Raw genomic sequence first — 27132 nt, 5'->3', positions numbered from 1 at the left:
TTCTTGGGGCGATCTAAAACAGTCGTCTTAAGATGCCTGAGGTGATCTCGACAAATTGTCAACGCCAAAGAGTCTTGAAAAATATCGCTTGTCCTAGAATGTTGACTTTGTTTTGAAAATCCAGGATCTTGACCTTTGTTTTGACGTAAATCTAAGTTTTTGCCGAAATTATGGGGGTACGATTACATTGTAGCACCATCACGAAATCATACAAGGTTTTAAACACAAGTAAATTTACATTGTTAATGTACCATTAGAATGAGATTTGATGTAAGATATGTATTGGGATTAACTGTATAATTGGTTATCAAAAGTTGGATTAAACTTGCTTGCTTGCTATGACTATCGTAAACTAAAACAACAATCAATTAATTTCCAAATTATTTCTCAAGAATTAGTTTTGGTTAAATGTACTTGGTATTTTAAATGAATTTTTACTTTTTCCGGAATTTTCTTAAATAATTGTATTCTGTTTGAAACGGAGTCGGAGTTAGAATGGGTTAATTTCAAGGAGTTGGAGTCGATGGATCTTCATCCAACTGCACAGCCCTGGTTTCATCCTGTATTTTCGGTGTTGTCGGGATTTTTTTTTATAAAATCAAATTGTGATAGCAACAATTGAGAGGGAGTGATGTATGAAAGTAATTAACTACATTCGGATCACTTTTAGTTGCAATTTGAGAGCTCATTTATCTCTAATACTGACTTTACTATCGGATCCGGTAATAGAGGCATTTGAGGATACCCGGATTTCCAGATTTTTTTTCAGGGAGTAGACATCCTGAATTTTCATTGTAGTTTATTTTCCTTCTTCTTCTGCCTGACATGAGACTAGCATTGGCGTAGCTAGAAAATATATCTGGAGGGGGCCTATGGGGGGCCCGCTGCATTTTTTTTTATTTTGCTAAATTACGGTTAAGTAAACACTCGCGAGCATGCTATTCAATTGCAATGCGTCAAGGCAACTTGTTTTCGGGTACATTTTTTCTGTGACCAATAATATGAAATCGAGGCTTACTATTATTTGAATGGTTAAACAATAAATTTGATTATATTTCTTTCATAACAATTTCACCTCAATTTAGGACCTCAATTGGGGAGCCTTAAAAGCTTACTGATTTTGAACAAGCAATGATCGTTTTTCATACTTTTGTGATGAAATCATATAGCGTCCAGATCTCATAAATTATGCATCTCAAATTCTCAGAAAATTCTCAGAGTTAGATAATTCCATGAATTTTGTAACTAGGTTTTTTAAATTTTGAATATTAAATCATCAGTGAAATCTCAGACATAGGAACCACATTTAAATTATAGGAGTTTGAATGTTATAATTTTAAAATTCTGGTTTTCAAACATGGTAAGGGCATACAGAATAAATTTCATACATTTAGGACTTAAGCAAATGTTCAAAATATATGTCCGTACACAATTCTTAACATTCTGAATTAAAAATAAAAATATATTTGAGATCCCAAACCCATCTGTTTTCAAGATTTTGTAACTAAAAAATTACATATATTTGATACATATTGGAAGTCTAAATTTTTCGAATAGAACTGAATAAAAGTCAACGAAATTTTATCAATTGTGATAATTCTAAGACTAAGATAAAATTTAAAGATTCTTCCTAGACAGTTATTTCATAACAAAAATAGTATATGAATATTAAAAACAAATAAAATAAGAATTTTAATAAGTTTAATATATTTCACCAAATTTTGATCAAAATAAATTTAAGGGATTGATAAAAGGTTCTGATAACATAGGCTAAGACAATCTTTGCATCTCTTGGACTTGCAAAATATGCCTAGATTCTGAGACTTACAGCATTTTTTAAAAGGAAAATTCTTCGAGGTAAGTAAGCAAAAATTAAAAAAAATATTGACATCTAACAAAAATTACAAAAGAAGGTAATAAATAATTTATCCTGAGCATTTTTTTTATTCGATGCATCGGACTAACTAACACTTGTTGTTATGTATAAATCAAGATTTAACTTTAATTCTTATCGAAAGGAATGAATTCGAATCTTGAATGATTGTGTCCCTGTTTGCGATAAGATAATAGTTTAATTTATTTTTACAAAAGCATTGTGACTTTTTTTTTAATGGGGAGCTTTTTCAGTTTTTTAAGTTTATTTTATAAAAAAAAAGACACAAAAAGCAAGGATTTTTTTTATGTGCAAAGCCAGTCTAACAATCTTGCAACTGAATTCCGGGCATAAATTTCATCGAAAAGAAGGAAATTTACACATATAAGGTATTTATACATATATGCAGAAATTTCCATCTCATCGTTTAAATTTATGTACGGACTTCAGCTACAGAGTGCAAATTCTTGACAATATAGCTAAATCACCAAGGCATGGGTCTTTCGTATAGAGAATTTACAAACATGTCTAAACAATCTAGATTCATCATTCAAGATTCCATCAGATTCAATTAGCTGGAAAACTTTTGAATACTTCCTGAACAACCTATAATCTTTAAAGGATATTTCAATTTTTATACAGTTGGAGATCCTCAGAACTTGATCAACCTGAAGTCTTTGAAAAATATTCAAAGAACTTAACTAATATCTTCGTCTATATGGAGATCTTATGAATATTTCCTGCTGTCTAGGAAGGATTTCTGAAATAATATCCTGTAACTTATGCAACGTTTCCTGATCATCTATAAAACTCCCATAAGTTTTACAAAATTTCCTCAACATATTAAGTTCCCTTAATTGATCCAAATTCCATATTTTTTCCATCTTTCATAATTTTACGAAGATTTCTGAACATCTTTGCACTTTTGGAGGGACACTTAAGAAATTTTATAAATTCTTCAACATCTAGAAAGTTCCTTGAAATTTAACGAAGTTACTAAAACCTCCAAGAAGTTCATGGAGCTTTTTTAAAGTAAGATCTCTGACAAACTGCAACGAAGTTCCCATAACTGAAGCGAGGATCCCTAAAGTTCTTAGAAGTTTATTGAACTATTTTAGATCTTCTACAAAATTTTCTGAACTTATTCAAATATTCGTTACACTTATAAAGTTTGCGCAGCCCCTCAAAATGCTACGAAATTCGCAAAATTTCTACAAACTTTGCTACACTTCTACGTTTCTCGTTTGTTTTCCGCAAAGTTACACGAACGAAATTTCTTAAATTGATTCGTAATTTCCACTTCTAGTGTCCTGAAATTAAATACAGGTTCCCGATCAATAATGAGCTTCCCCGAAATAAAATAATTTCCCTTAACTTCTACGAAGCTCCTCAAGCTTAAATAAATTTTCCACTTTTACGAAGTTTTCAAAACTTTTCCATGATCCTTGTTTCTAAGATTTTTTTCTGAATATCTATGAAGCTTCCAAAATGTCTACTAAGTTTCCTCACTTTTCACATGTTCCCTGAACTTCTTAGAAGTCCTTGAAGTTTTGCGAAGTTTCCTGAAGTTAAAGGCTCATGTCCAATTTGTAGAGCCTGAACACGTCTTATTATGCCATCGATTAAATATCGATATAATATAGTTTTTCAAAATTGTTTCTTCTATTCCAGACCATAAGAAAGGAAGTCAATATGAAGGACTTTAATAAAATCTTTATTTGTAGTCCAATTTTATTAATCGCAGTTAAATAGTAACATCGAACTTGACGAGCTTAACAAAATACCAGTGAGTCAAATAATAAAATACACCAAAAAATCTGGGGGGGGGGTCTAGATAATTCTGGAGGGGGCCTGGCCCCTTTGGCACCCCCATTAGCCACGCCACGGGTTACCATATCAAAAACTTGAAAAGGAGGAAATTTCATTTGAGGTTTGGAGATTAAGGAGGACAATGATTCCCTTTCTTAACATTAAAGGAGGACAATGAGTTTTTATCAAACGTTTTATTAATATGTGCGCTATCACAAAATTCATGATTTGCGAAGGTTCAATTGAGATTGTTCATAAATTGGAGTCGTTACCAATTAAATTTATCTTTTCGTTATACGTCTGAAAATGCATCAAACTAGCCTTCATAAATTATATTTGATACTTTGAAATGATATAGTCTAGCTGATTTGCCTGAAAACTACAGCTTTACAGCCTTAAAACCATCCCAACTTTTATCATGTTCAAAAATCAGGATACATGTCATCGCTGATTGAAACCAACATGGAACATCTAAGCAACCTGTTAATTTTACCATTGATTCAGCATAGGACTCTAATGTCGTTTTCGTTTTTGCGGTGTAGCACCGGTGTAGTGTAAGCAGGAATAAGTGCGAGCCTTAGTAGCACCGGTGTAGCTACACCGCAAAAACGAAAATGACATAAGGCCGCTGCCATAGTGGGATACAAATGAGTTCCTATTATTGATATTATTCCTTACATTCGATTTCACGATTCGCGTGCCTTTTCGCCCTCAGTATGGTACACCGAAAATAGTTTTCATGTAGCTTCCATTGGAAACGCAAATGATTTTCATCCATAAACAAAATTAATGGGATTCATCTGAATTTTACATAACATTTATGGGATCACGTTAATTTTATATGATTTTTCATATGAATTTCATCAGCCTCATAATATTTATGTGATTTTGTAGTGGGATTTTTAGCTATGTGATCACATGAAAGCTATGTGAAGTTCACATGGTTTTCATCCATTAGATATGTGATAAATTTTTTGAGTGTAGGAGCCTAAACATTTTTTTTTATCAAATTACCTAAAATTACATAGAACCAGAACGTCAAAATCGAACACATGTTGGATTCAATCTGTGTGGCTGTGTTCCATTCGATGAATTTTAACTTAAATTTTACAGATATGACCCTTTTGACTCAAGGGTAATTTTTGAAAAGGGCCTATTGTGTTTTTGCACACATACTTTAAAAAAAATGTAGTTCGAAAACAGTTGGTTGTAGAAAAAAAATTACAAAAAGGAGTTGTAGAAAACTAATAGTAATAAGGCTTTATAAAAAAATATACACGGATTTTTTTTTCGTTTTTTACAAAAAATATTAAAAATGAACCTCAAAATTCAAATAACAAAAAAAAAAAACGTATTAGGGTTTTTGATCTAATTTCCGTCCTACTAAGCACAACTCGCGATTTACCCCTCTTTTCTGAACGAGTTTAAACAAAAAACGGAATATTTCTGTCAAAGATGACTTTTAAATTTATTCACCTTTCCATACGTACCGTTGGATTTGATAAAGAGTCACAAATTGTTGAGATATTGCTTAAAATCTAATACTGCTTCTTGATTCTAAATTCGTTCTACGAGTTTCAATTCCGTCCTAACGCATTGAAACGCCATTAGATTTTCTTCGTCCTACGGATAAACGTAGAAAAAGAGAATTCGCTAGGAGCGCTTCTTTTGTTTTGAGAACAATGAGCGTAAATATTCATACAATGCGCTCAAACAGGATTTATGGTGTAGCTAATGAACTAACGGATCGGAACAAACCTATTATTGATTTGTGCACAGTGAAATCATTGATATTATTTGATATTTTCTGATCGATAGAACGAAAATGGGCGATTACGACGAAGTAGCGCTCTTCCCTATTGATTTTTTTATATTTTTTTTTTATAAAATCTTGAATAGAAAACAAAAGTTTTGAAAACAACTCTAGGATGGACAAACTTTCAATAAAAAAGTTTTTCTAAGAGCAACTTTTGAGGCATTTTCGAAAATTTCATTATTTACGGCAAAATGTCCAGTTTGATGTTAGTATATGATTATAAAAATCATTTCAAACGATAGTGCCCATATCGATAAACTTCCTAAATATAACCGTTTTCGAGATATTTCAAATTTACTTTCATCAAAATCATTTTTTTTTTGTAGAAAATAAGCCATTTTCATAAGTTAATCGTGATTCTCCATCAGCATTGATAAGTTGAGCAAGATAAACATATATTTACTATATTCCATTTGATGAATTTTGTTGGTCGTCCGATTTTCGAGAAATTGTTTGTCAAAATTGATTCCTGGTTTGCCTGAAATAAGTCTGGTAGAATTGCAGGTTGACAGCTGTAGTATACTCCTAGTCCCACTATCGAATGGCATTTGCTAGATAAGATGAGGTTGCGACATAATTTAACAAATACGCTCTTTGAAAACAATTTTATGAATATGTTACTGGAAAAAATGCAAGGATTAAAAAAGTTGATGTAGAAAACATATTGAAAGAGGAGGACATCTCCTCCTTTAGGATACCAAATGGTAACCCTACATGAGACGGAATAATTGTTGGCGATTTAATTCCAATATGGAATAGCCTTATCCTCATATTACTTGCTGGTTATTCTCTATTCCAAACCAGCAAATTTTCATCGCAAGTGTTAGGAAATAATTTTTCGGAATTCGGCCGACCATATGGCCTAGATATCATTCGGCATAATAACCCAGCATGCAATATAACCTTTATGATATATCGCATGATAGGTCATGGTATAAATAAAAGATATAGACCATTTCCCCGAAAAACCAGGAACATGTTCGGATGTGGTCGACAGGTCCTGGGTACTAGAGTGGGTCATCGTTATATGGAAAAACGCAAACTTTACCGCACCAATCGAGAACAACCTTTTTTTTTGGTTCCATTTGGAGTCCCAAACAACTGTGCAAAATTTGGGGACGATTGGTTGTAGCTCGGCTTTCCGCATTGCGTTTGAAATTTGTATGGAAATTAGTATGGGAAAACCAACTTTTTTGCATTTTTATCCCTAGAGACTACAATTTTGCATGAACCGCGCAACTAATTATGTAAAAATAGAGTCCAGGAAGTACCTTACAACTTTGCCAAAGAAAGTACGGTGCTAGAATGTATCTAAAAAAAGTTATAGATATTAAAATATTTATGGTTTAAATTACACCAAAAATCCCTGTTTCTGCCAACACTGCCAGTGTACCAATGGAAGTCAGATTCCAAACTGAAATAATATCGGAGTTTCTTATCTTACCGATTTGGTATGTTCAGGATGAATCATTCAAAAACATTTGCTCAATCTTATAAGAGTTGTTAGACAGCGGGTTTGGGGAGGGGGAGGGGGAAGGTCATGGTGTATGCAGATTTTAAAACGAAAATTGTTGTAGTCTTCTTCCTCGAATTTCAAGCTTAAAATTAATTAATTCCTAGACCGGACCGGGAATCGAACCCAGCCACCTCCAGCATGGTCTTGCTTTGTAGCTGTGCCTTTACTGACAGAGCTAAGGGAGGTCCCAAAAAATTGTCGTAGTGTAAATATTTAATATCCACTTGTCGGTTCATTTGTTAGTGAGGAAATGTTTGAATTCTTAGCAGCTGGGAAATTTTAAATTTCTATACAAAGCTTTTATTTGAAATATTAAACTGCTATTCGGGCCACCCGCATATAGAAAACACAGAAGTAGTCGTCCGTCAAGAGCCAAAAACAAGAGAAAACGAAAACTGTCTTTACCAGTTTCGTCTCAGACACAGGAACAGTCGGATCTCGCTTGTTGGGCTAAGTTTCAGTTGGGCTCCCAAGCCAAACGTCACTTCTAACAGTGCTGATTCCTTTTCGAAATTTCGAACGGCTTCATGTTTGCACCGGCAAACGAGTGGAGTAATGATACAGATTATTTCAATGCGATACAACGAGTTGCTTCCTTGATGGTCGTCAACGATATGGCTGAATGAGGAGTGAAGGAGTGAAGCTAGTTTCTGACTTATCAAGAAACCCATCCGAGACCTAGTTTAACAGCAATATTTGCTTCTAAGGATAGAAGAGCATCGAAAAGAGTACCCTGAGAAATCGTAGAATATTTTAAAATGAAATATAATCATTACAATCCAATGATATTTATTTATTTGTCGTCAATCAGTGTAGACCGTTTTACAATAGTGCTGTTGCCTGTTGCTGTTGTTTTTAAAACATACGTTTTATTTGAAATTGTCAGTAAATGTAGACTGCATATAGGGTAGAGAACTACTTCGGCCTAATCGCCCATTTTGGGCCTATCGAGCAGAAAACTTCAAATAAATCCATGATTTCAGAGTTAACAAGTCAATTATGCGTTTGGTACGATACTTTAGTTAATAAGCTACCGAACGAAGTCAATGAGAACGCGTGATATGAATGTTTGCACCCATTATTCTCAAAAACAAAAGAAGTGCTCCGACTGAATCATGTTTTATTTTCATCCGATAGGCCGAAAAGAATTCATTGGCGTTTCAATGGCGTTTCAATGCGTTAGGCCGAGTTTAGAATCTGTAGGCCGAGTTTGGCGTCAAGAAGCAGTGTTAGACTTTTGACAATATCTCAACGATTGGTTCATCTTTATCAAATTTTACGGTACGTACGGAAAGGTATATAAAGCCATCAGTAATAATAACATTCCGTTTGGTGCTAAACTGCGCTAGATTAAGAAAGACTAAGTGCGGGTTTCGCTTAATAGGCCGGAAATGGGGTAGTTAACCCTACAAATATCTAAAAAATAAAAATTGTTTTAAACTTAACGAGATGAAATCCTAGCAGTTAGTGTTTTCCTTACTGTATCTTTAGACATCGTTAGATCTATATGCTCACAATAATTGACATTGTATATTGCACCAAAAGAGTAGGGAAGAGAATGGTAGTACTCGGTTTACAACTGCTCTTATGAGATTAAGCAAATGTTTTTGAATAACCCATCCGACCAACTTGAGAGATGGGAAACTCCGAAGTTATTTTAGTCTTTATGTTTACTTTCATTGATATAAGTGAGCGCCGGAAAGCATTCAGTAAGCCCTCCATATCTAACTACGCCTATTAAATGGAGCACATGTTTTTGAATACATCTGAATATACCAACTTGACAAGATCAGAAACACTGAAGTTATTGCAGTTTGAAGCCTTACCTCCATTTAAATGAGTGAGGGGGCGGAGGTATAGTTAGCCCCTCCCCCTTCATCCTTTAATATGCCTATGAAATTGAAAAATTGTTTGAATAATTCATCATACATACCAAATCGATAAGATAAGAAACTCCGAAGTTATTTCAGTTTGAAACTTTACTTTTATTGATATGAGTGACCCCCCCCATCTCTCTTCTCACTACGCATATGAGATAGATATATTGTTTTTGAATATTTCATCTAAATATACCAAAAAGATAAAATAATTAACTTCGAATTTGGAGTCTGACTTTCTTTGGTACACCGGCAGTGTTGGCAGAAAAAGGGATTTTTGGCATTTAATTCGAAACATTGATCTTTGAACAGCTATAACTTTTTTAGGGGCTATACTTTAACGTATTTAGATGCGTAGTTTGTGCAAAATTGTGGTCCCTAGTAATAAAGATACAACAAAGTAGGTTTTTCCATACTAATTTCCATACAAATTTCAAATGCAATGCGGAAAGCCGGGTTACAACCAATCGTCCCCAAATTTTGCGCAGTTGTTTGGAACCCCAAATGGAATCAAAAAAACATTGTTCTGAAAAAATGATCATGATGACCCATCCTACTGGGTACTCAATATGACCAGCAGTTTTCATGTTTTCAAACTTCATTTGATTTTAACATCAACGTCATAACATTCAGAAGATCTACCTTTGACAGTGTTTGACATATCGAGTTATATAATCAAAGTAACACTATATAGATCATCGACCAAAGGAGGCATCGACTTGTACAAATATCGACTTATGGAGAGTACGATACATGGGAAAATGAAGGGACCGCAGAATCCATCGAGTTATAGAAAATATTGAGTTGTGGAGACCAGGGATCGGGTGCTACTCAATTTTTTTTTGCGAGTAAAACACACACTGTTGCCAGACTGCTCTTTCCAAAGAGACGTGAAAGAGCATTTTAAATCGTGCAGCACATTTCATTCTTCTTGTGTTGGAGATCTGCCGCTCCAACGGTGTTAAGTCTCTTTCTCTCTCTTTCTTTGTTTCTCAGACAGTGTACTTTTTCTATAACTGTAGCGTTGTAGCATCGTCACTGTCTATTGAGTCACTCACTTTCATTTGATATTCGACAGTGTTTGTAAGAAACCCAGCAAAATGGTTCCGAAAAGACATGTCGACCCGATGTCGGATCAATGAAAGGCAAATTTAAGGTAGATGTCGACCCAATGTTGGGTTGATGTCGAGTCAATTTTGAGTGTATGTCAGGTCATCATCGGGTTGCCCTGCGCTTCGGTCAGAGAGCGTATAGGGCGTCGTTGTGCCAATTTGGTCGTGGCACATTTCGAGTATGAGAGAGTAATTGCAGTTAGATCAAAAGTGCCTGAGAAAAATGCAAATACTTTCGCAGATTACCCGAAGTTGCGATAGTGAAGGTATGATCACAGACAAGCAGACATAACACTCTTAAAACCTTCATAGAAATCGTTTTAACGGTCAATTTAAATGTTTCTTAGTTGGTAGTACCGCCACTTGTGGTGCACATAATCAATTCCCTAGCGTTTGACGTTTACATACTATAACCATCTGTTGAGTGTATTGCCCATGAAAGTATATACAACAGATGGTGGTAGGGTTTACAATGATAAGTGTTTAATGTGTTGTGTCTGCTTGTTTGTGAAATAACATGGAGGTAACGTTAGGATAAAATCAAAACATTGAGAAATATAACGCATCACTTTCAGAAATATTTCACTTCGCAACCGATGAACCATTCTGACGGCCATATGAGTACCCAAGTAACCATATAGTCGCTATATAGCTTGTATATTCTTACTTTGCTTGACTATGGTTAGTTGGGGAATGTGATGAAACTGTCACTTCTTGAAACTGATCCCTTTTGAATTTCTTTCATTTTCTTTTCGCACACGGAGCGCTCGGTGGAACAGCGACTTTGGATGTGAGCCTCGTCCCAGATCACCATGGCAATTCATTTCAAGTCAATGAAACCGAACAAAAAGGCGGAATCATATTAGAACCAACCAAGGACGATCTACGGAAGGAAATTGCTGGTGAAGCACGGAATGAAATACGAAGCGTTAGAGAAAAAGTCCAACAGATTCCAAATGAAGTAATCAACCACGGCGGAAAAGCAGAATATGGTAAGAGCTTTCCAAATATTAAAAAAAAAATGTATATCAAAATTAAACTAAATACATGCCAGGTTTGAAAAAAAATGTTTTCGAACCTGGAAGCGTGTATGTAATACCAATATCCATTTGATAACGGTGATGCATACATGCGGGGCTTATTGTAAGTGAAAGTAACCTCGGAATGGGCGTGACTCTCCAGACATTCTGAAATGGGTTGCTGGATCTGCAATAGAGCTATCACCTTCTAACTCCCGGACTAAAGCTGTCTACAATGACCATAAATGCGACATTGTAGAGAGAGTTCTTCCATAATAACACTGCCGGCCAGTGGGGGTTGGATTGAATACACACACACATGTCGGGTCATCATCGGGTTGGAGTCAGGTTGGCTTAGATTTCGACCAGAGCTAAACCCCTTGTGAAGAAAATTGCACATCGATCTTAAAAAATCTCTTTAGGAAAAGCATCAAAATTTGCATTTTCCTACGCTTTTGAATACCAGTATGGTTATGCAGTCTTAGTTGGAAAATTTTATTTTCTTTGTTGATTTGAGAAATGAATTTATCAACATTTTCAACTTCTGGTTGGATGGAGCAACAAATTCATCTCGAAGTTCTACATAAGCAGTGCCCAACAAACAATTTGAGTTGATCAACAGCTGAATAAGCCATTTTTTAGCTGAAGAAGCTTATTTTTGCCTGAATAAGCTCTTATTAAACATTCAATGTTTGTTGGGTGTATCGGACACAACCCCTAACTGGTTTTACTCCAAACTTATTAAAAATTCTGAAACTAAACTGTCAACCATCATCATAATTCTGTAAAAGTTTAATTCATCATTTCATCACTAATCGTGTCTATTCCAACGAAATAGCTACATTTGTGGAGGATCATGGTAGTTTACATCTTATAAGAAGCATGCTTGAATCGATGTTGCAAGGACTAGGACCATGAGTTTTCGGGATGACAATTGTGGGATTTTAATTTATTTGACATGGATTTGAATGCTTTGTCAGCGAACATTGTATTTACCCAAATTATTCACCAGGACTATCACAACAAAACAATCACAAAGGCACCATGCAGCCTCTCGTTTCCAAATGTCATTCCAACAATATTCCGCCAGTCTCATTTTCACCAATAAACATGCCGGTTATTAACGAAAAGTCTACCAACCTGTTGGAAGTATTGCTCCTGCTGCTGCTGTGCATGGTACTGTTGGTACATTACCAAATTACTCTGCTGCTGCTGTTGTTGTTGTTGTTGTTGTTGTTGTTGTTGTTGTTGTTGCTGCAGAGCAGCATAGAACTGTTGTGGTTGCTGTTGAGGAGCAGTGGAATGCATAAAATTGTTGTTGTTCATCTGGGTGGGGTTCATACTGTTGGCTTGACTCTTTTGGATCGCTTTATAGGTCGGTTCAATGGAATGAGTTTGCTGAGTGAGTGCGTTGATGATTTCGCATGGGATGGGAAAGGAAGGGTTAGTCGGGATCGGGTTGTTGTTGGCGGATAGGATGTCTTGCGGATTTTTGTAGCGTTCCAATGTTTCAATACCGGAGTGTGGTGGCTCCGAGACGGTATCGATCCCAGCCGAAGGTACCAGGGTACTGGTGGAAGGTGACGTTACGAGAGAATTTTGATTGTCAACTTCCAGAGAGGACGGTGCGCTCGAGTTGGGATCGTTCGATTGCGCTGTATTGGTTTGATTATTCGCTTCATCAACGACAGGGTCAAGTTTGAGCATTTCGGTAGCGGGCAGGGAAATGGTCTTCAGTGACATATTGGCTGTGTCAACAGCTTCTTTCGGAATCGCGACGTTATCAGTATTATTTTGTGCGTTAGAATCTATATCTACGGCTAGAGTGTTAAATACCGAGGCAGGTGTTGTGTAGGACGATGGATTCACTCCACGCTGTTCGTTCTCGCGCATTAGTGCTGCCAGTACGGCTGGATCACGTGCAATGATGTAGGTTTGAGGGGCACCGAGACCTTGCTGGGAACCGTCGCCTGCTAGAGATAATAGAGATGATGAACTGTCTGCAAGAATGGATCAATGGCGGCCAAATTTTGAAATGTACTAGCATTAGCACAAGGGACCGAACAGTTTCTGCAGTTATTTGATATCGTATTAATCATTGTACTTACCGCCCATCATGGGACCACGAGCGGGTTTCGGTGGTGCTACGTCGTCACCGGCTCCCCAGGACATAGCAGCGACACGCCGATTTTCCCGGCGCATCGTTTCGCAATCGCTGTGCCGTTCTTCTGTGAGTATCTCACTATTTGTGAACACAAAAGAAGTATTTATTATTCCGGTCAATTTTGAAGAAATGATGAATCCCAATACTCACTATAGCACTTCCTTGATGTTTTTGAAGTTCGGTCGCTTATGTGGCTCGTAGGACCAACATTGTGACATCAACGAGTACAATCGCGGAGGACAATTCGGTGGCAACGGCAGACGTTCGCCATTCTCCAGCTTTCCAATCACATCACAATTTTTGATTCCTTGGAATGGTTTTACCCCCAGCATTAGGATCTCCCAAGTGCAGACACCTAGCATTTTGCAAATGATAGGTATAATTCATATTTATTTAATCAGTGAAGGTAAAATCGCACGTACCGAACATCCAGACATCGCTGGCGGTCGTGAACCGTCGGAAGTTGATTGATTCCGGTGCCATCCACTTGATCGGAAGCATTCCTTTGGTAGACGTGTAGTACGACTGATCTTCAACCCATCTTGAGAGTCCAAAATCGGCAAGCTGTGGAAGGAGATCATAGCAAACCATGTAGCTCTGTAAGTCATTTCGTTGGAATCTTTCGGCCGAAACGTCTCAAAATTTCAAGTGTACCTAACCTAGTTTTAAACAATATTTTTTGACTATCACTCACCTTGATACATGTCGGAGAGCTGACTAGCACATTCCGTGCGGCAATATCCCGGTGGACAAACTTTTTCGACTCCAGATAACTGAGTGCAGTCGACAGTTGGTAGGAGTAAAGCAGCAGGGTTCCCAGTTTCATTCTGAAATTTAACATCGCAAAATGGTTCGTTACTATCCGGAAGACGATTGCTTCTTCTACGTGGAAAAGCTCGTTCCCGGGGCGGAACCGCCGATCGAAATCAAAACTCGCCGCCCAGCTCCACCGAGGCAAGAAGTTAGCGCGTGGGGCTATAGCGAACTGTTCGAAAATCAAACGGGAATTCGAGGAAGCCATTTTCTACCCTGTCGAACGCGCGCCACCAAGTTACCGACAGCTGGTCAGAGACGGCTTTTTGAAATCCATCGCACTGGCCCCGTTGGGATGCAGAATGCGCCAATACCTAGGTCGAAGATTCTAGAGGAGTACGCTGGCTTGGGTTTGGGCCAGATACCAGAACAACAACAACAACCGAAGAAGAAAGCCGGCGGGCAGAAGAAAGGAAAGAAGAAGTGAACATAACTTACTTGGGGCCATTCTTCTTGAGATAGGCTCGCAGTTCGCCTAATCGCGCAAGCTCCATTACGATCCAAATAGGAGATCCGCTGCAGATGCCGATCAATTTGATGATGTGTGGATGCTCGAATTTTTGCATGATATCTGTATAATAATCAAAAATAATAAATGATTTATCGCTCGATCAAAAAAATAGCAATGACTATCTTACATGCTTCCTCCAGGAACTTCTCCGACGTGGCCAAATCTGCGTCTGCCTTGCAGGTTTTAACCGCCACTTGAATGACTCCACTCTTTTGCTGTCCCTCGCCATTGTTGTTTTCACCAGACAGCGACAGATCATCGAATTCTGAGGTTAGCGATTGATTCAACTTGTTGGCCAGCGAAGATTTGCCCGACAGTCTACACGATCCAATGTGCACGTCACCAAACTGTCCAACGCCAATGATCTCATTCAGTGTGATTTGATTCCGATCCAGCTCATAATTCCGAGCAGCAGGAGTAGAATAGTCTCCTTCCTCGTCGCACATGCCCAGCTCGGCGTAGTCTTCATTCAGGGTTGGCTTATTATTAGAACTAGCACTTGCCTCCAGTTCGTTGTGAACGGAGTTGTTTAGCTTGTCGCTACTTGATCGATTCGAGCCATGTTTCTCGGACGACTGGGAGTCGGTCATCTTCCTTAGGTGATTCTTTTCCAGCGAATTGGTGGCACTACTATTCGGGGTGGTTTTTGGTATAACGGTACGATCCCATAAGCTAATATCAGTATTGTTAAATAACCTACAGTAACCATCGACTAGATCGGCTATACTCTCGGAAGTCTTAATACCATCACATGTGATCGCCAGGTCTTCGCTATTACCGCTGACTTTGATCCTGAGCTGGGTCTTGATTTCACTGCACGAGCAAGTGACCCCTTTCTTGTCCTTTTTGTCGGTGCTTCCACTGCTGCCACCGCAGGAACTGGTGAGATCTGGTTGGTCTTTGGAATTTTTCATACCCTGGTGCTTGGGTAGATGATGGTCGCTTTTGGTCAGTGAAGACGATACCACACTGGTCGTTATTCGTTCAATACTTTCAAAGTCAGTTACCTTGGTTGGTGGTGCCTGAGGATTTACGGAGTAGGATATACCCACGTGGGGACCGATGATCAGATCAACCCGAATGTTCCACCCACTGCTCAGCTGCACGTTGAACTGTTCCTGATCGAACGTGTACTGTGTTCTGAGCAGATCGAAGAACTTGAGCATGTACTCCATCTCGGTGTAACTGTAGACCTTCTTGTAGCCGGCCTGGATCAGTTTCTTCAGATTTTTCTGCTTAATGGTATCTATCACAGATTTCGGTATAAAATTGCTGAAGCCCATCTCCTTCTCGATGTACTCCAGGTGGTGCTTTCGGTCATTCGACGAGTGGTTCGTGTCTTTGTAATAATGCCGAATTCCTAAACAGCACAACTGTATTGCAATATCCTGATCAATGTTCGGTATGTTCGACTGGATGTAGTCCTGCTTGACCTGGTCAAAGTAGAAGTGACACGTGGTTCTGTCTTTTTCGAACAGTTCCTTCAAACTTTTTGGTATGTAGCGTACGCGTAGTTCAGCCTTCCACACACTATTCGCATGCCCGACAACGCCACTGGTTTTCTGTTGCATCCTCTTGGCAATCGTACTTTTGTCCACATTGGGGCAGTCCGCGTTGCTACAGGACGGGTTGAAGATGTGGGCCATCACCTGCGACATGGAGGTGTCCGGTGGCATCCAGAGCACTTCTTTGGTGAGCATGTGCCTTAACCGAAGCGCGTAGCTCTGCGGGTTCGTTTTGTGACCGGGTGACATTGAGTTCACGATCAGATTAATTATCTGCCGGACATCGGATGCCTCGTCGAACCGAATCATGCGGAAGCCATGGTTCGGCAGGTACACATGCAGTGTCTGCGTGTCACCGGTTTGCGCTGTGGGTAAGTAAATTGAACAATGAGTAGTGGACAACGGTTTGCATCGAGACGGTGCGCTTGTAATGTGAGAATGAAAAATGATGCTGGTAAATAAAATGCCGGCTACCCTTTCGGAAGCGCGGTGGGAAAATTGTGCATGAGTAATTTAATTGCCACCAGGAGGGCTAGCGCAGCGCGAAGGGAGTGCAGTGATGGATGACTTGTGAACGCGACGTTGTTATACAAAATCGTATTTGTACTTGCATTACTTTTCATATTTGAAATTGATTTTTTTTGAGAGTGTCGTAGCTTTAACGTTACACACTAATCGAGTCAGTACGGTTTTACCGAGTTTTTGAATTGCGGAACTGTTCGGTAAAAGTTTAAAAATCTGTGGAAAATTTATTAATAAGAAAATTTGTTCTGAACTTGTACATACTTAGTTCTGTTAACTCCATTTAATGATAGAAAATAAAATTGGTCAATTTCATTGATTCTTTACGGATAACGGTCATTTGAATTTTTACCGGGTTTGGGTTTTCAGCAATTCAAAAACCCAGTAAAAAAATACTGACTCCAGTAAAAAAATCTTACTGTGTAGGTTTAGTACGTATACGATTTTGCTATCAAAATAGGAGAAACAGGTAAATAGTTTACGCTAACCTCTAGTAATGGGCTATCAGTGAACAGAATTTGAGAGGTTTTAGATCCCCTCTCTCCCCCTACTTGAACAATGATCCATATAAATTATAAAAACATATGAACGGTGAATTTCCAATATCGACAGCCCTTCAGCGTATACAATATAAAATAATTTTAGTTTAATTCCGATGCTAAAAGATATTTTTAGAATCTTACAAATTTCGTGGAATTTGCAGAAAACTTTATATTGAGGCGAATTGATACTCGATACCGGTATTCCGCGAAATCTATCGATATTTTTCGCCACATTCCTCATAACGAAGATGCAAATGACGCATTTCGCACCAAATCGAATCGAAGCTGGCAACACCCTCTCAGATTGGAATAAAAAATTTCTGGATGTGTAGACTTTGACTAAATAAGCACTTTTGCATACTAAGATTTTCCAAAATTTATCTAGACTAACATTTGAGAAGGGCCAAACTTTTTCTGCCGAAAAATGTCTCCTACAAAAATGAGTTGTATGGATGACTTTAAGGAAATTTTCCAAGTTTTCGAAAAACAAAAACTGAAAAAAAATCCATTTGAGACTTACACTGAAAAAAATCGATTTTTTAAAATTTAAAGTCGATTAAAAAATGGCCATGTTTGATTTACTATGTTAACTATCAACCGTCCATACATTGCGAGATGGTTACTTTTAAGTAAAAAAAGCTTTTCTTACAAAAACTGTTTAATGTCTGAACTATTATTTTTGGATTAATCGAGAATTCCATATGAACAGGGCTTATATCATTAGAAAATAATATAATTTATTATATTACTGAGGTAAAATCCGATACTTCTATAGCAACTTAGCATTCTTAGCTAAAATTATCCATAAAGAATTAGGTATGAATAAAATTAAATTGAGATCTTCTTTCGAATCAACAAAGATTTGGGAAGTCAACGTATCGCATCAAAATTCTATATGCCCTTCTGTAATTTATACCTAAACCATTAACATTATATACCTACCACTTCATTCAACCTATGAGCACTATAAAACTAAGGTTGATTTCATACAAGCAACAGTCAATCTGATAACGAAAGTTGTGAAGACAAGTTTTAGTAAAATTATTATCATGGACCAAAGTAGTAAACGAAGGCTCAAAGGATTGAAATGTTGTGCAAACATAAATAATCCGAGATGCAACCGAAATAAGTTACGGGCCATATCATCAACGATGGTAGAAAAAATACATTCTATGGGATATAACCACAAAATTGATGAGACGATGAGCATTAGTGAGTCATTCCGTAGCGTGGTATCTCATAATAGAAGCCCAGTTATAAAAAAGTAAGAGGTTGTATCCAAGACACGACCGTAGACTTGACGTAGGATTACGGAAGGTAGTTTTGATGTCACAGCAAAAGTATAGTAAATATTAAATTGATTTCTTAACTCGTTATTTGTGAAAAATTTCGATAGGTTGAAATTCGGAAGCAATTTGATAGTTCTGTTTTTAAGGTGCTCTGTCGATGTCCATGTAGTACAAGCCAGTCCTGGACGATATGTCTTGGATTCAAGCTCTTACTCTTTTATTAGTCATTTGTGGTCCTGAAAAGGACCGATGGGTTGGAAACTTGGAAGCTAGTTTAGAACAATACTGTGGAAATTTTTCCTCGATGTTTTTGGAAATGATAGCAGTGCGGAAATGAAATATGTACCGTCCCAATGACGCGTTCATCTAGGTAAAATTGAAAATAGCAGATTTTTACCGATGGGCCCAATCTTAGATCCATAGGCCAACATTAGAGCCATTTCCCCTATCAGGGAAAACTCATCAATCACAGAATATGAGCCTACCGGACGGTACCTACGTTTATACTGTTTGATGCATATTTTAAGCCCCTTCTATTAAGAGAATTCGGCAAGGTTTTTTTTTGGCATAATGCTCCTAATAGGAGGAGCTTTAAATTTGAACCAAAAGGCATACGTCAGATTGTTGAGGAAAAACGTCCAAATTTAGTTTTCTTATCTGAAACTCATATTGTAGAAACTGAAGCTTTTGATCAGTATAGTATTCCGGGATATATTGTTGCTGCTTGTTTATCACATTCTAGACACACTGGCGGTGTTGCTATTTATGTCAAAGAATCAGTTCAATTCAACCTTCGTACCAACGAAGTTATTGATGGCAACTGGTTCTTGGGCATTACAGTTGTACGTGGCATGAAGATGGGTAATTATGGTGTTTTGTATCATTCTCCCAGTTCTAGTGACCAGCGTTTTGTTGAAGTTTTAGAGAACTGGTTTGGGACATTCCTTGATTCTAGTAAATTAATTATATTGGCTGGTGATTTTAATATTAATTGGCGTGATAACCATAATTCGAATCATTTGAAGCGTTTAGCTGAGTTTTTTAATTTAAAGCAAACGGTAAATGAGTATACGCGTATTTCCAGGCACAGTAGAACTTTAATTGACCACGTTTATTCCAATTTGTTCAGTTACGGATACTGATTTGAAAATAACCGATCATGAGACTTTAGTGATTAATGTCTTAGACCATGTTAACGATAACGATAATTTTGTAAAATTGAAGTGCTGGAGGAAATATTCGAAGCAAGCTGTTTCGAATCTTGTTGAGAGAAGCCTGGATTTTCCATTCGCGGCCGGTAACTTAGATGAATCTACAGCTGTTCTTAATAACGCTTTGAAAACGTGTACCAATCAACTAGTTGAGCAAAAGTTTGTTTCTTTGAAAAACTCGAACAGCTGGTACAATTTGGATCTTTTGCGTCTTAAACGGAAAAGGGACAAATTGTGCAAAAACTTTTGTAGATCTAATAATGACAATCATTGGACTAGGTACACAATCGCGCGTAATAAGTATTCACAATCGATAAAGAAAACTCGTTGTGAATATGTTCAAAGGAAGATTGATCAGCATCAAAACAACAGCAAAGAGTTATGGAAAATTTTGAAATCTTTATTAAAACCTAGTAATTGCAAACCGCGGTCCATAACTTTTAATGGCACATTAGAACAGTCAGAACAAGTAATTGTAGCTAAGTTTAATGATTATTTCGTAGATAGCGTTTCATTGATTAATCAATCTATTGAATTGGTCGATGAACCTGACGAAATAAAACAGCCAGTTAATAGTAGTTGTAGATTTGAAGTTTTTCACCCAATCACATTAGATGAACTTAGAGTTATTTGTTTTTCATTAGGAAAATCGGCTGGAGTAGATAATGTTAATGCTAGAGTTATTCAAGAATGCTTTCATGTCATTGGCCACATCTTGCTGGACCTTATTAATGAATCATTACAAACTGGACATGTGCCACAAATTTGGAAGGAATCCTTAGTGGTCCCTATTAAAAAAGTTGCTGGAACGATTAAAGCCGAAGAGTTTCGTCCCATCAACATGTTGCACACATTAGAGAAAATTTTAGAACTTGTTGTTAAAGGCCAGCTGTTGGAGTATTTAAATAGTAATAGTTTGTTGATACCAGAACAATCGGGATATCGGGAAGGTCATTCTTGTGAAACCGCGTTGAATTTGGTATTAGCGAAGTGGAAAAATAACTTGGAGTGTAAAGATACGATTGTTGCTGTTTTTTTTGGATCTTAAACGCGCTTTTGAAACAATTTCTAGGCCCTTATTGTTGAGATCAATCAAGCGCTTTGGAATTACGAGTACTGCATATAAATGGTTTGAAAGCTATTTGTCTGACAGAACTCAACGGACTGTTTTTAATAATTCTGTTTCCAGTCCCATGGGGAATACCCTTGGAGTGCCCCAGGGAAGTGTATTAGGGCCCCTGTTATTTATTATGTATATTAATGACTTGCGACGTGTTTTACGATTTTGCGACATTAATCTTTTTGCAGATGATACTGTGTTATTCACTGCAGCTAAGGATTTAGATGATGCCGTTTTACACTTGAATGAAGATTTGCGTTCTCTAAGTAGATGGTTGAAGTACAAGCAGTTAAAATTGAATACAAGTAAAACTAAATTTATGGTAATTTCGCGGAATCGAGTAAATGAGAACGTCTCTGTTGTAATTGATGATGAGACTATTGATCGCGTTCGGGAGATTAAATATCTTGGCGTGATTATTGATGACACACTTAAGTTCAACTCTCACATTGACAATGTCATCAAGAAAATTGCCAAGAAGTATGGAATTCTATGTCGACTGAAAAACGATTTAACTATTGCCAGTAAAATACAGCTATACAAATCAATCATCTCTCCTCATCTTGACTTTTTCCCTTCCATTTTATTTCTGGCCAATGCAACACAAATATCGAGAATACAGCGCTTGCAGAATAAAATAATGCGTTTGATTTTGAGATGTAATAGATTCACTTCCTCAACTTTGATGCTAGACGCCTTACAATGGTTGTCGGTGAAGCAAAGAATTGTATATTTGACTATGGTGTTCATTTTTAAAGTAGTTAACGGTTTGCTGCCTCGATATTTGTATGATCGAATTGAAAGAGGAAGTGACTTTCATAGATATAATACTAGAAACGCGGTTGACCACATTTCTTAACTTGTGCTTCACAAAATTCATTATATTATAAAGGAATAAATGTTTTCAATTCGATGCCTAGACATATCAAACGTTTAGCAACACTTACAGAATTTAAAAGACACTGCATTTCACTTGTTAAAACTGTCTTTTGAACAGTTATCCAGTGATTTTTTATGAATTGACAAATTATGTATCTTGACGAAGTTATCTCTAACGGATTATTTTATATGAATAGCTGTCATAACGACTTTTTAATAATTATTGTAGCACTGCCAAAACTATTTCTGTTCGCCACGAGGGTGATGATGGATTTTTAATATTTGATTTTATAGTAGATTAATTAAAAAAAAAATGTAGTCTACAAAGGTTTGAGCCTCGCGCGCGTATTACGGATAAAGAGGACTGAATTTAACATTTGATAAAAAAAAAAATGCAATTTTGAAGCTTATTTGAAAGATACCTTGAGTTAGTAGTAAGTTTTCTGGCAAATGTTAGGGGTTCGTGAGCATTCCTGACATTGCTGAAAATTATGATAGCATCAGATTGCGGGGTTGCTAGTGTAATAGGATGCTTTGTTGATTGTTCATTAACTCTTGATTGCTTGTAATACTTATGAATATTTTAGGTGGACAAAAAGGCGAACTAAGAGGTGGACGCCTGAGCTTTTCCACATTTATATCGCTGTGAAGCAACTGTAAACTTTAGAGGGAATTTATATCTGTAACTGAAACCAGTTCGATTTTGTTTGCCAACCTGGTTAAAATGTCATATTCAATTATCTTAAAGATAAATCGTCCAGCTCAAACCTTTGTAGGGGTAAGAGGTGGGACCATCATCATCATCATCATCATCATAAAGATCGGTACCGTCTGGCGTGCTCAGTACTTGGTATATTCGGCGACTGTGTTAGGGAAACCACGGAAACGCCTCGTTTTATGATGACAAAATAATGCATTTACGTGCACAAAATGCACGGAATTTTTGATTTATTCAATAGATAATAAAAACAAGTGAATATTGATTGGAGGAATATCTTGTTCAAATTTTTCCAATCGCGATCAATCATATAAATTCGAGAATTTGTTGCTTTTTTTAGCGTCCTGGAAAAACCTTACGAAGTGTCTTGACATGGTCATGTGGTATTCGGTCATTGCGAGAATTTGTATGCACCACTTCAATACTGTTACGCATTTGACGACAAACGTTTGGTTGCTGGGTACATTATCAAAGAGCTTTGGGGTGATGTGGCTGGCAGAAAGGCGAGCGAACGTTCAATGAAAATGAACTTTAAAACAACAATAATTTATGGTGATCCTAGAAAGGACCGTTTTGTCGTAGTGGTTGAGTAATGCTGAGCTATTAGGGTGTTCAACACGGATGAGGCTGGCTAGCTGTATGTTGTTTGGAATGAGGGTGACGCACTTGGCATAGATGACCCACATATTGCACCAATACATTTAGACCTACAGTTCCACACCTTCTATAGACAGGTTGAGCCTTGATAGCTAGCTGCTTGCGGGAACTGACATTCGATTGATGACCTTGACAAATATCCAAAACATACTCTTTAACAAATTTATGGTGGTCCGGGAGCAAGGGTGACGCGCTTGGCATAGAAGACCCACAGCGACTCACGAAGAAACGGATTTCGATCCATAGCGGTGCGGCTTCTTCTTCCTTCTATGGATGCTCATGTGGGCTCTGCAGCTCGCTGCTTGCAGGTTGCCTTTCGTTATGTACTGGAGAACAATATTCAACACCACACGCTGAAAGCACTGCTGCTGCTGATGCTGCTGTGAGACAGGATAGAATTCGATTTTTAAATCTGTGTTAGGGAATGCGCTGTTTGCAGGCAATCGGTGATAATTTTGATCACCATTGCACCAGTTGGACATTTGTGTTTTTCAATAGTGACCTATTGAACATTAATAAAGTGTTCGTTTTAGCAGATTGGTAAATAAATTTCCAATCGATTGGCTTGTTTAGAATTAAAATCCATCTGCTATTGACAGAGTTATATGTGGTCAAAACCTGACCTCTTTTCGTAATGCGGTCGATTCTGGTTTTTTGAAATTGTACCCCCAATATGTTGCCAAAAGACGTAATCCTACGTCAAAAACGCCGATCGGTTGGAAATGAATAAATATCCAACCGTCAACTAGTGGGCAGCAGCATAGTGATGATCTAGGTCCATCAACGAGTGGTCATCAATCCTTAGATGTGCTAGGTAAGAACAGTCATCCTGATGATTCTATCAACTTTTAACTGCAACCTCCTAATTGCACTTATTATTTTTTTTTATTTTCTTCGTTCCTTCAGATACGGTACCATCGGTTCCATCATTGGAGTCAGTTCCACCAGCAGATGATCTGCAACGCCCATACAATGTTGAGAAGTTTAATGGTTTTGTGGAAATGTTGAATTTATCTCCAATTTCATCGAGGAACACGAGGAGCATGGATTATCGTTCAAAAAAATCTCTAGACATTACACAAGCAGTGCGAAAAAATATATTTGGCCTAGATACAGCAGATATTAGCAAAGTAGAGGGCATACGAAGAAATGATTGTGCAGCTAAAGGAGAAGTTCAATTCCCTTAGAGCTGACAGAAAAGATCAGATAACAGTATTATCAAAGTCTTGGTCCGTGAATAAAGTCGTAGCAGAATTCAAAGCACTAACATACATTGTGAGGCAGGTGAAGAGCCTTGTTAATGAGCAATTATCATGCAAAAATACATGCATTTGAAGTTTATTATAATAAACTTGAAAATGTTAGCTTCATTATCATCACTGGCGTGCATAGGAGGGGGCAAGGGGGGGGGACAATTGCCCCCTCCCTTTATAAATAAGATATTTATTTCCACATTTATAAAATTATGATACAAAATAACTTGATTTCTTGATAACCTGATTTGAAGGTAAAATATATAAATATTTTATTGCGTCAATTCCATCGAGAAGGCTGTTCCAAAAGATTTCTGGGGAGTATTCCAAGAAAATTCTGCGAATAATTTCTAGTGAATCCTGCAGATAGTTCTTAGATGATTCCTAAAAGAATACCGAGAAAATTAAATTTTGAGTGAAATTCCGAAGGGATTTTGAGGAACATTTCAAGGGAGAACAGATAATTTCAAGCTCATTCCGGGAAAAATTTCTGGATAATACTGAGAAAATTCTTCTGAAACTCTAAGAGAATTTTAGTTCCAAGAGGTTCGGAGTAAAAGTCAAGAAGAGTTCTAAAAATAATTCCAGAGGACTTCTGGGAAGAATTTCGAAAGAGTTCATAGAGTTCTAAAAATTTCGAAAAGAACCTCAAGGAATTCTGAGGATGGATTTTTTTTTTTGCAAATGTACAGCTTTTGCATTCCCAAATTGAAAAGTGGGTATTAGTTCGCCTATTGTTGTCTTACTAAGAGTTTGTCTAAATATCTTCTCTGACAATTTCAAGTCATTTGTTCCCGTGGTTAAAAATTTACAGCTGTTTATGTGCGTTGCAATAAATTAGGGATTGTCCTTTATATCATCTTCAAAACAGGTTAAATGTACGGTATCATTTCCTGTCAACCTGACTGGCGGTACTTTGGCACAGGGTAGACTTGCTCAATCCTTCGCACAAGTCGTCATTTCGTTAACAATTTTGTATTCGCTTGTTAAAATCGTTTTGTGCGCTGTTTCAATCGCTACATATTTTTAAACCTTTTTAATGATCCTATTAGCCTTGGCATTTCGGTCAAAATTGGAAAAAATAAGAACTACAATTTTTGCTGAAAATGACTAGGTTCAACGTACTCGCAACGGTAATAGTAAAGTGTAACTACAACAGCATATAAGGGCTTACAAAATTTTGAAATAGTCCAAAATAAACTGTAACAATGCCTTCAACATATACAAAAACGTATTGCACAAAATTTCAGAAAGGTAACGGAATAAAAGATGATACCAGTACCTCGAAGAATATATTTTTTTTTTGGTTTATATTTTCAACCTGTAAAGAAGAGCATGACGCAAAACATTATTACAATGATACCCACAGGGTTAAGAAATTGGAAGAAAGTGACCGAGTTGCTGGGCAAACACAATCGCAGTGATACCCATGTTGGTAGTATGGAAGCGTGGAAGAATTTCAAAACCAGGAAAGGTATCGACGAAGAACTGGACCACCAAAAAACAGCTATGATTGCTGCTAGTGAGGCAAAGCGGCTACAAAATCCCAGTTGGTGGCTAGCTACGATCCTGTGCTGCAAAAACGCTTGGCGGAAGGTGCCAAAAATTGCCAGTACACAAGTAACCTATTCAAAATGACTTGATTATGCCGTTGCACAATGTAATGTTGCGGAACATTGCGAAAACCTTGCGTGGAAAACCAGTGGCAATCATTCCAGATAAGATGAGCAATTGTGGCCACCACGAACAGTTGGTGATTGTCATCAGGTAGGGGAAATGTATGTAATGTCGGCCTCTAATTTGGGCCCATACATAAATTCAGCATGATTAAATTTTCAATAGCAACCAAAAATATCCATTAGTACCGTCCCAATGACGCGTTCATCTAGATACAATTGATAAATAGCAAATTTTTAGCGATGGGCCCAATCTTAGATCCATAGGCCAACATTAGAGCCATTTCCCCTATATTGATAATGTCCGAAGGAGTTGTCATTTTTCCATAATATTTTTTCGAAAAAAATCGGCAAAAAAAGTTTGGCCCTTCTCAAAGGTTAGTCTAGATAAATTTTGGAAAAACTTAGTATATGCTAAGTGGCTTATTTAGTCAAGGTCCACATATCCAGAAAGTTTCATTGAAATCTGAGAGGGTGCTGCCAGCTCCGAATACGATTTGGCGCGAAATACGTCAAATATTACTTTCATTTTATGTTTGACATGACTCAAATAGGTCGAATCAATCGAAACGCAATCTCAGATCTCTTTGCTATCTTAATCAATTTTATACGGCTCCTATCCATTTCATCTGGGAGATGCTGCTAATTTTGCTTGCATCGAATCCAAGGGGCATATATGCTGAAGAGAACCGCAAAAAGTGCATGATCAGTCAAAATGGTATACTCGGGGTAGGTCTGGGGGATTAAAATTAACAAAAAGGAATAACTTAAAAGTATTTAATTATTTAATAAATTCAGGGTGGCCACTGAAACGGGAAAACCGGGAGAACCGGGAATAGCCCGGAAATTGAAAACAATCAGAAAAACTATGAAATAACCGGGAATTATCATTTGTATTATCGGGAACTTATCATTTGTAATTAGTTCACATTTTCCAAAACAAAAAAGGCTGTGGTGCGAAAGAAAATATAACGTTCTTGTAATCAACTTCACCCTAATCATCAAGCTCCCCCCGTTCGTCAGAAACAACATATAAACATATCGACCACACTCTTGTCTTGTCACATGCACATTAAGTGCAATTTAAGTTTTGTAAACAGACACCGCCAAAATGAAGATTGATTCGATAAAAAAAAAAACAATTACAATCAATTTAATCAATCGCTCGCCAAAGTGCGAACCTTGTGTATGTAATTGGTGGTATTTCAACAAATTTGCGAGATTAAACACGCAATAAAATTCCACCCGAT

The 27132-nt window shown here is 37.3% G+C and overlaps 2 protein-coding genes across 6 annotated transcripts in view; one reads left to right on the top strand and one right to left on the bottom strand.

The window, feature by feature from the left end:
* Positions 1-27132, bottom strand: part of Fak (protein tyrosine kinase 2 Fak) — a 330869-nt gene that overhangs the window by 12766 nt on the left and 290971 nt on the right. For 3 of the 5 annotated variants that reach the window (XM_065229902.1, XM_065229903.1, XM_065229899.1), the window contains 7 exons: positions 14638-16380; positions 14438-14570; positions 13881-14013; positions 13609-13750; positions 13337-13541; positions 13131-13264; positions 12859-13022 (listed from right to left, as the gene is read on the bottom strand). In XM_065229902.1, the coding sequence (XP_065085974.1) occupies positions 12859-13022; positions 13131-13264; positions 13337-13541; positions 13609-13750; positions 13881-14013; positions 14438-14570; positions 14638-16380 (2654 nt within the window). The remainder of the gene's footprint in view (positions 1-12858; positions 13023-13130; positions 13265-13336; positions 13542-13608; positions 13751-13880; positions 14014-14437; positions 14571-14637; positions 16381-27132) is intronic. The other 2 variants (XM_065229900.1, XM_065229901.1) reach the window with 2 other exon arrangements.
* The window catches only part of LOC135708017 (ninjurin-2-like), a 379282-nt gene that overhangs the window by 64087 nt on the left and 288063 nt on the right, over positions 1-27132 (top strand). The gene's annotated exons all lie outside the window — the stretch shown is intronic.

Source organism: Ochlerotatus camptorhynchus, unplaced genomic scaffold, assembly GCF_037179485.1.
Source record: "Ochlerotatus camptorhynchus isolate MF236.1 unplaced genomic scaffold, CSIRO-AGI_Acam_v1.1 ptg000324l, whole genome shotgun sequence".
NCBI classification, from domain to species: Eukaryota; Metazoa; Arthropoda; class Insecta; order Diptera; family Culicidae; genus Ochlerotatus; species Ochlerotatus camptorhynchus.
This window is presented reverse-complemented; position numbering and strand designations above follow the sequence as displayed.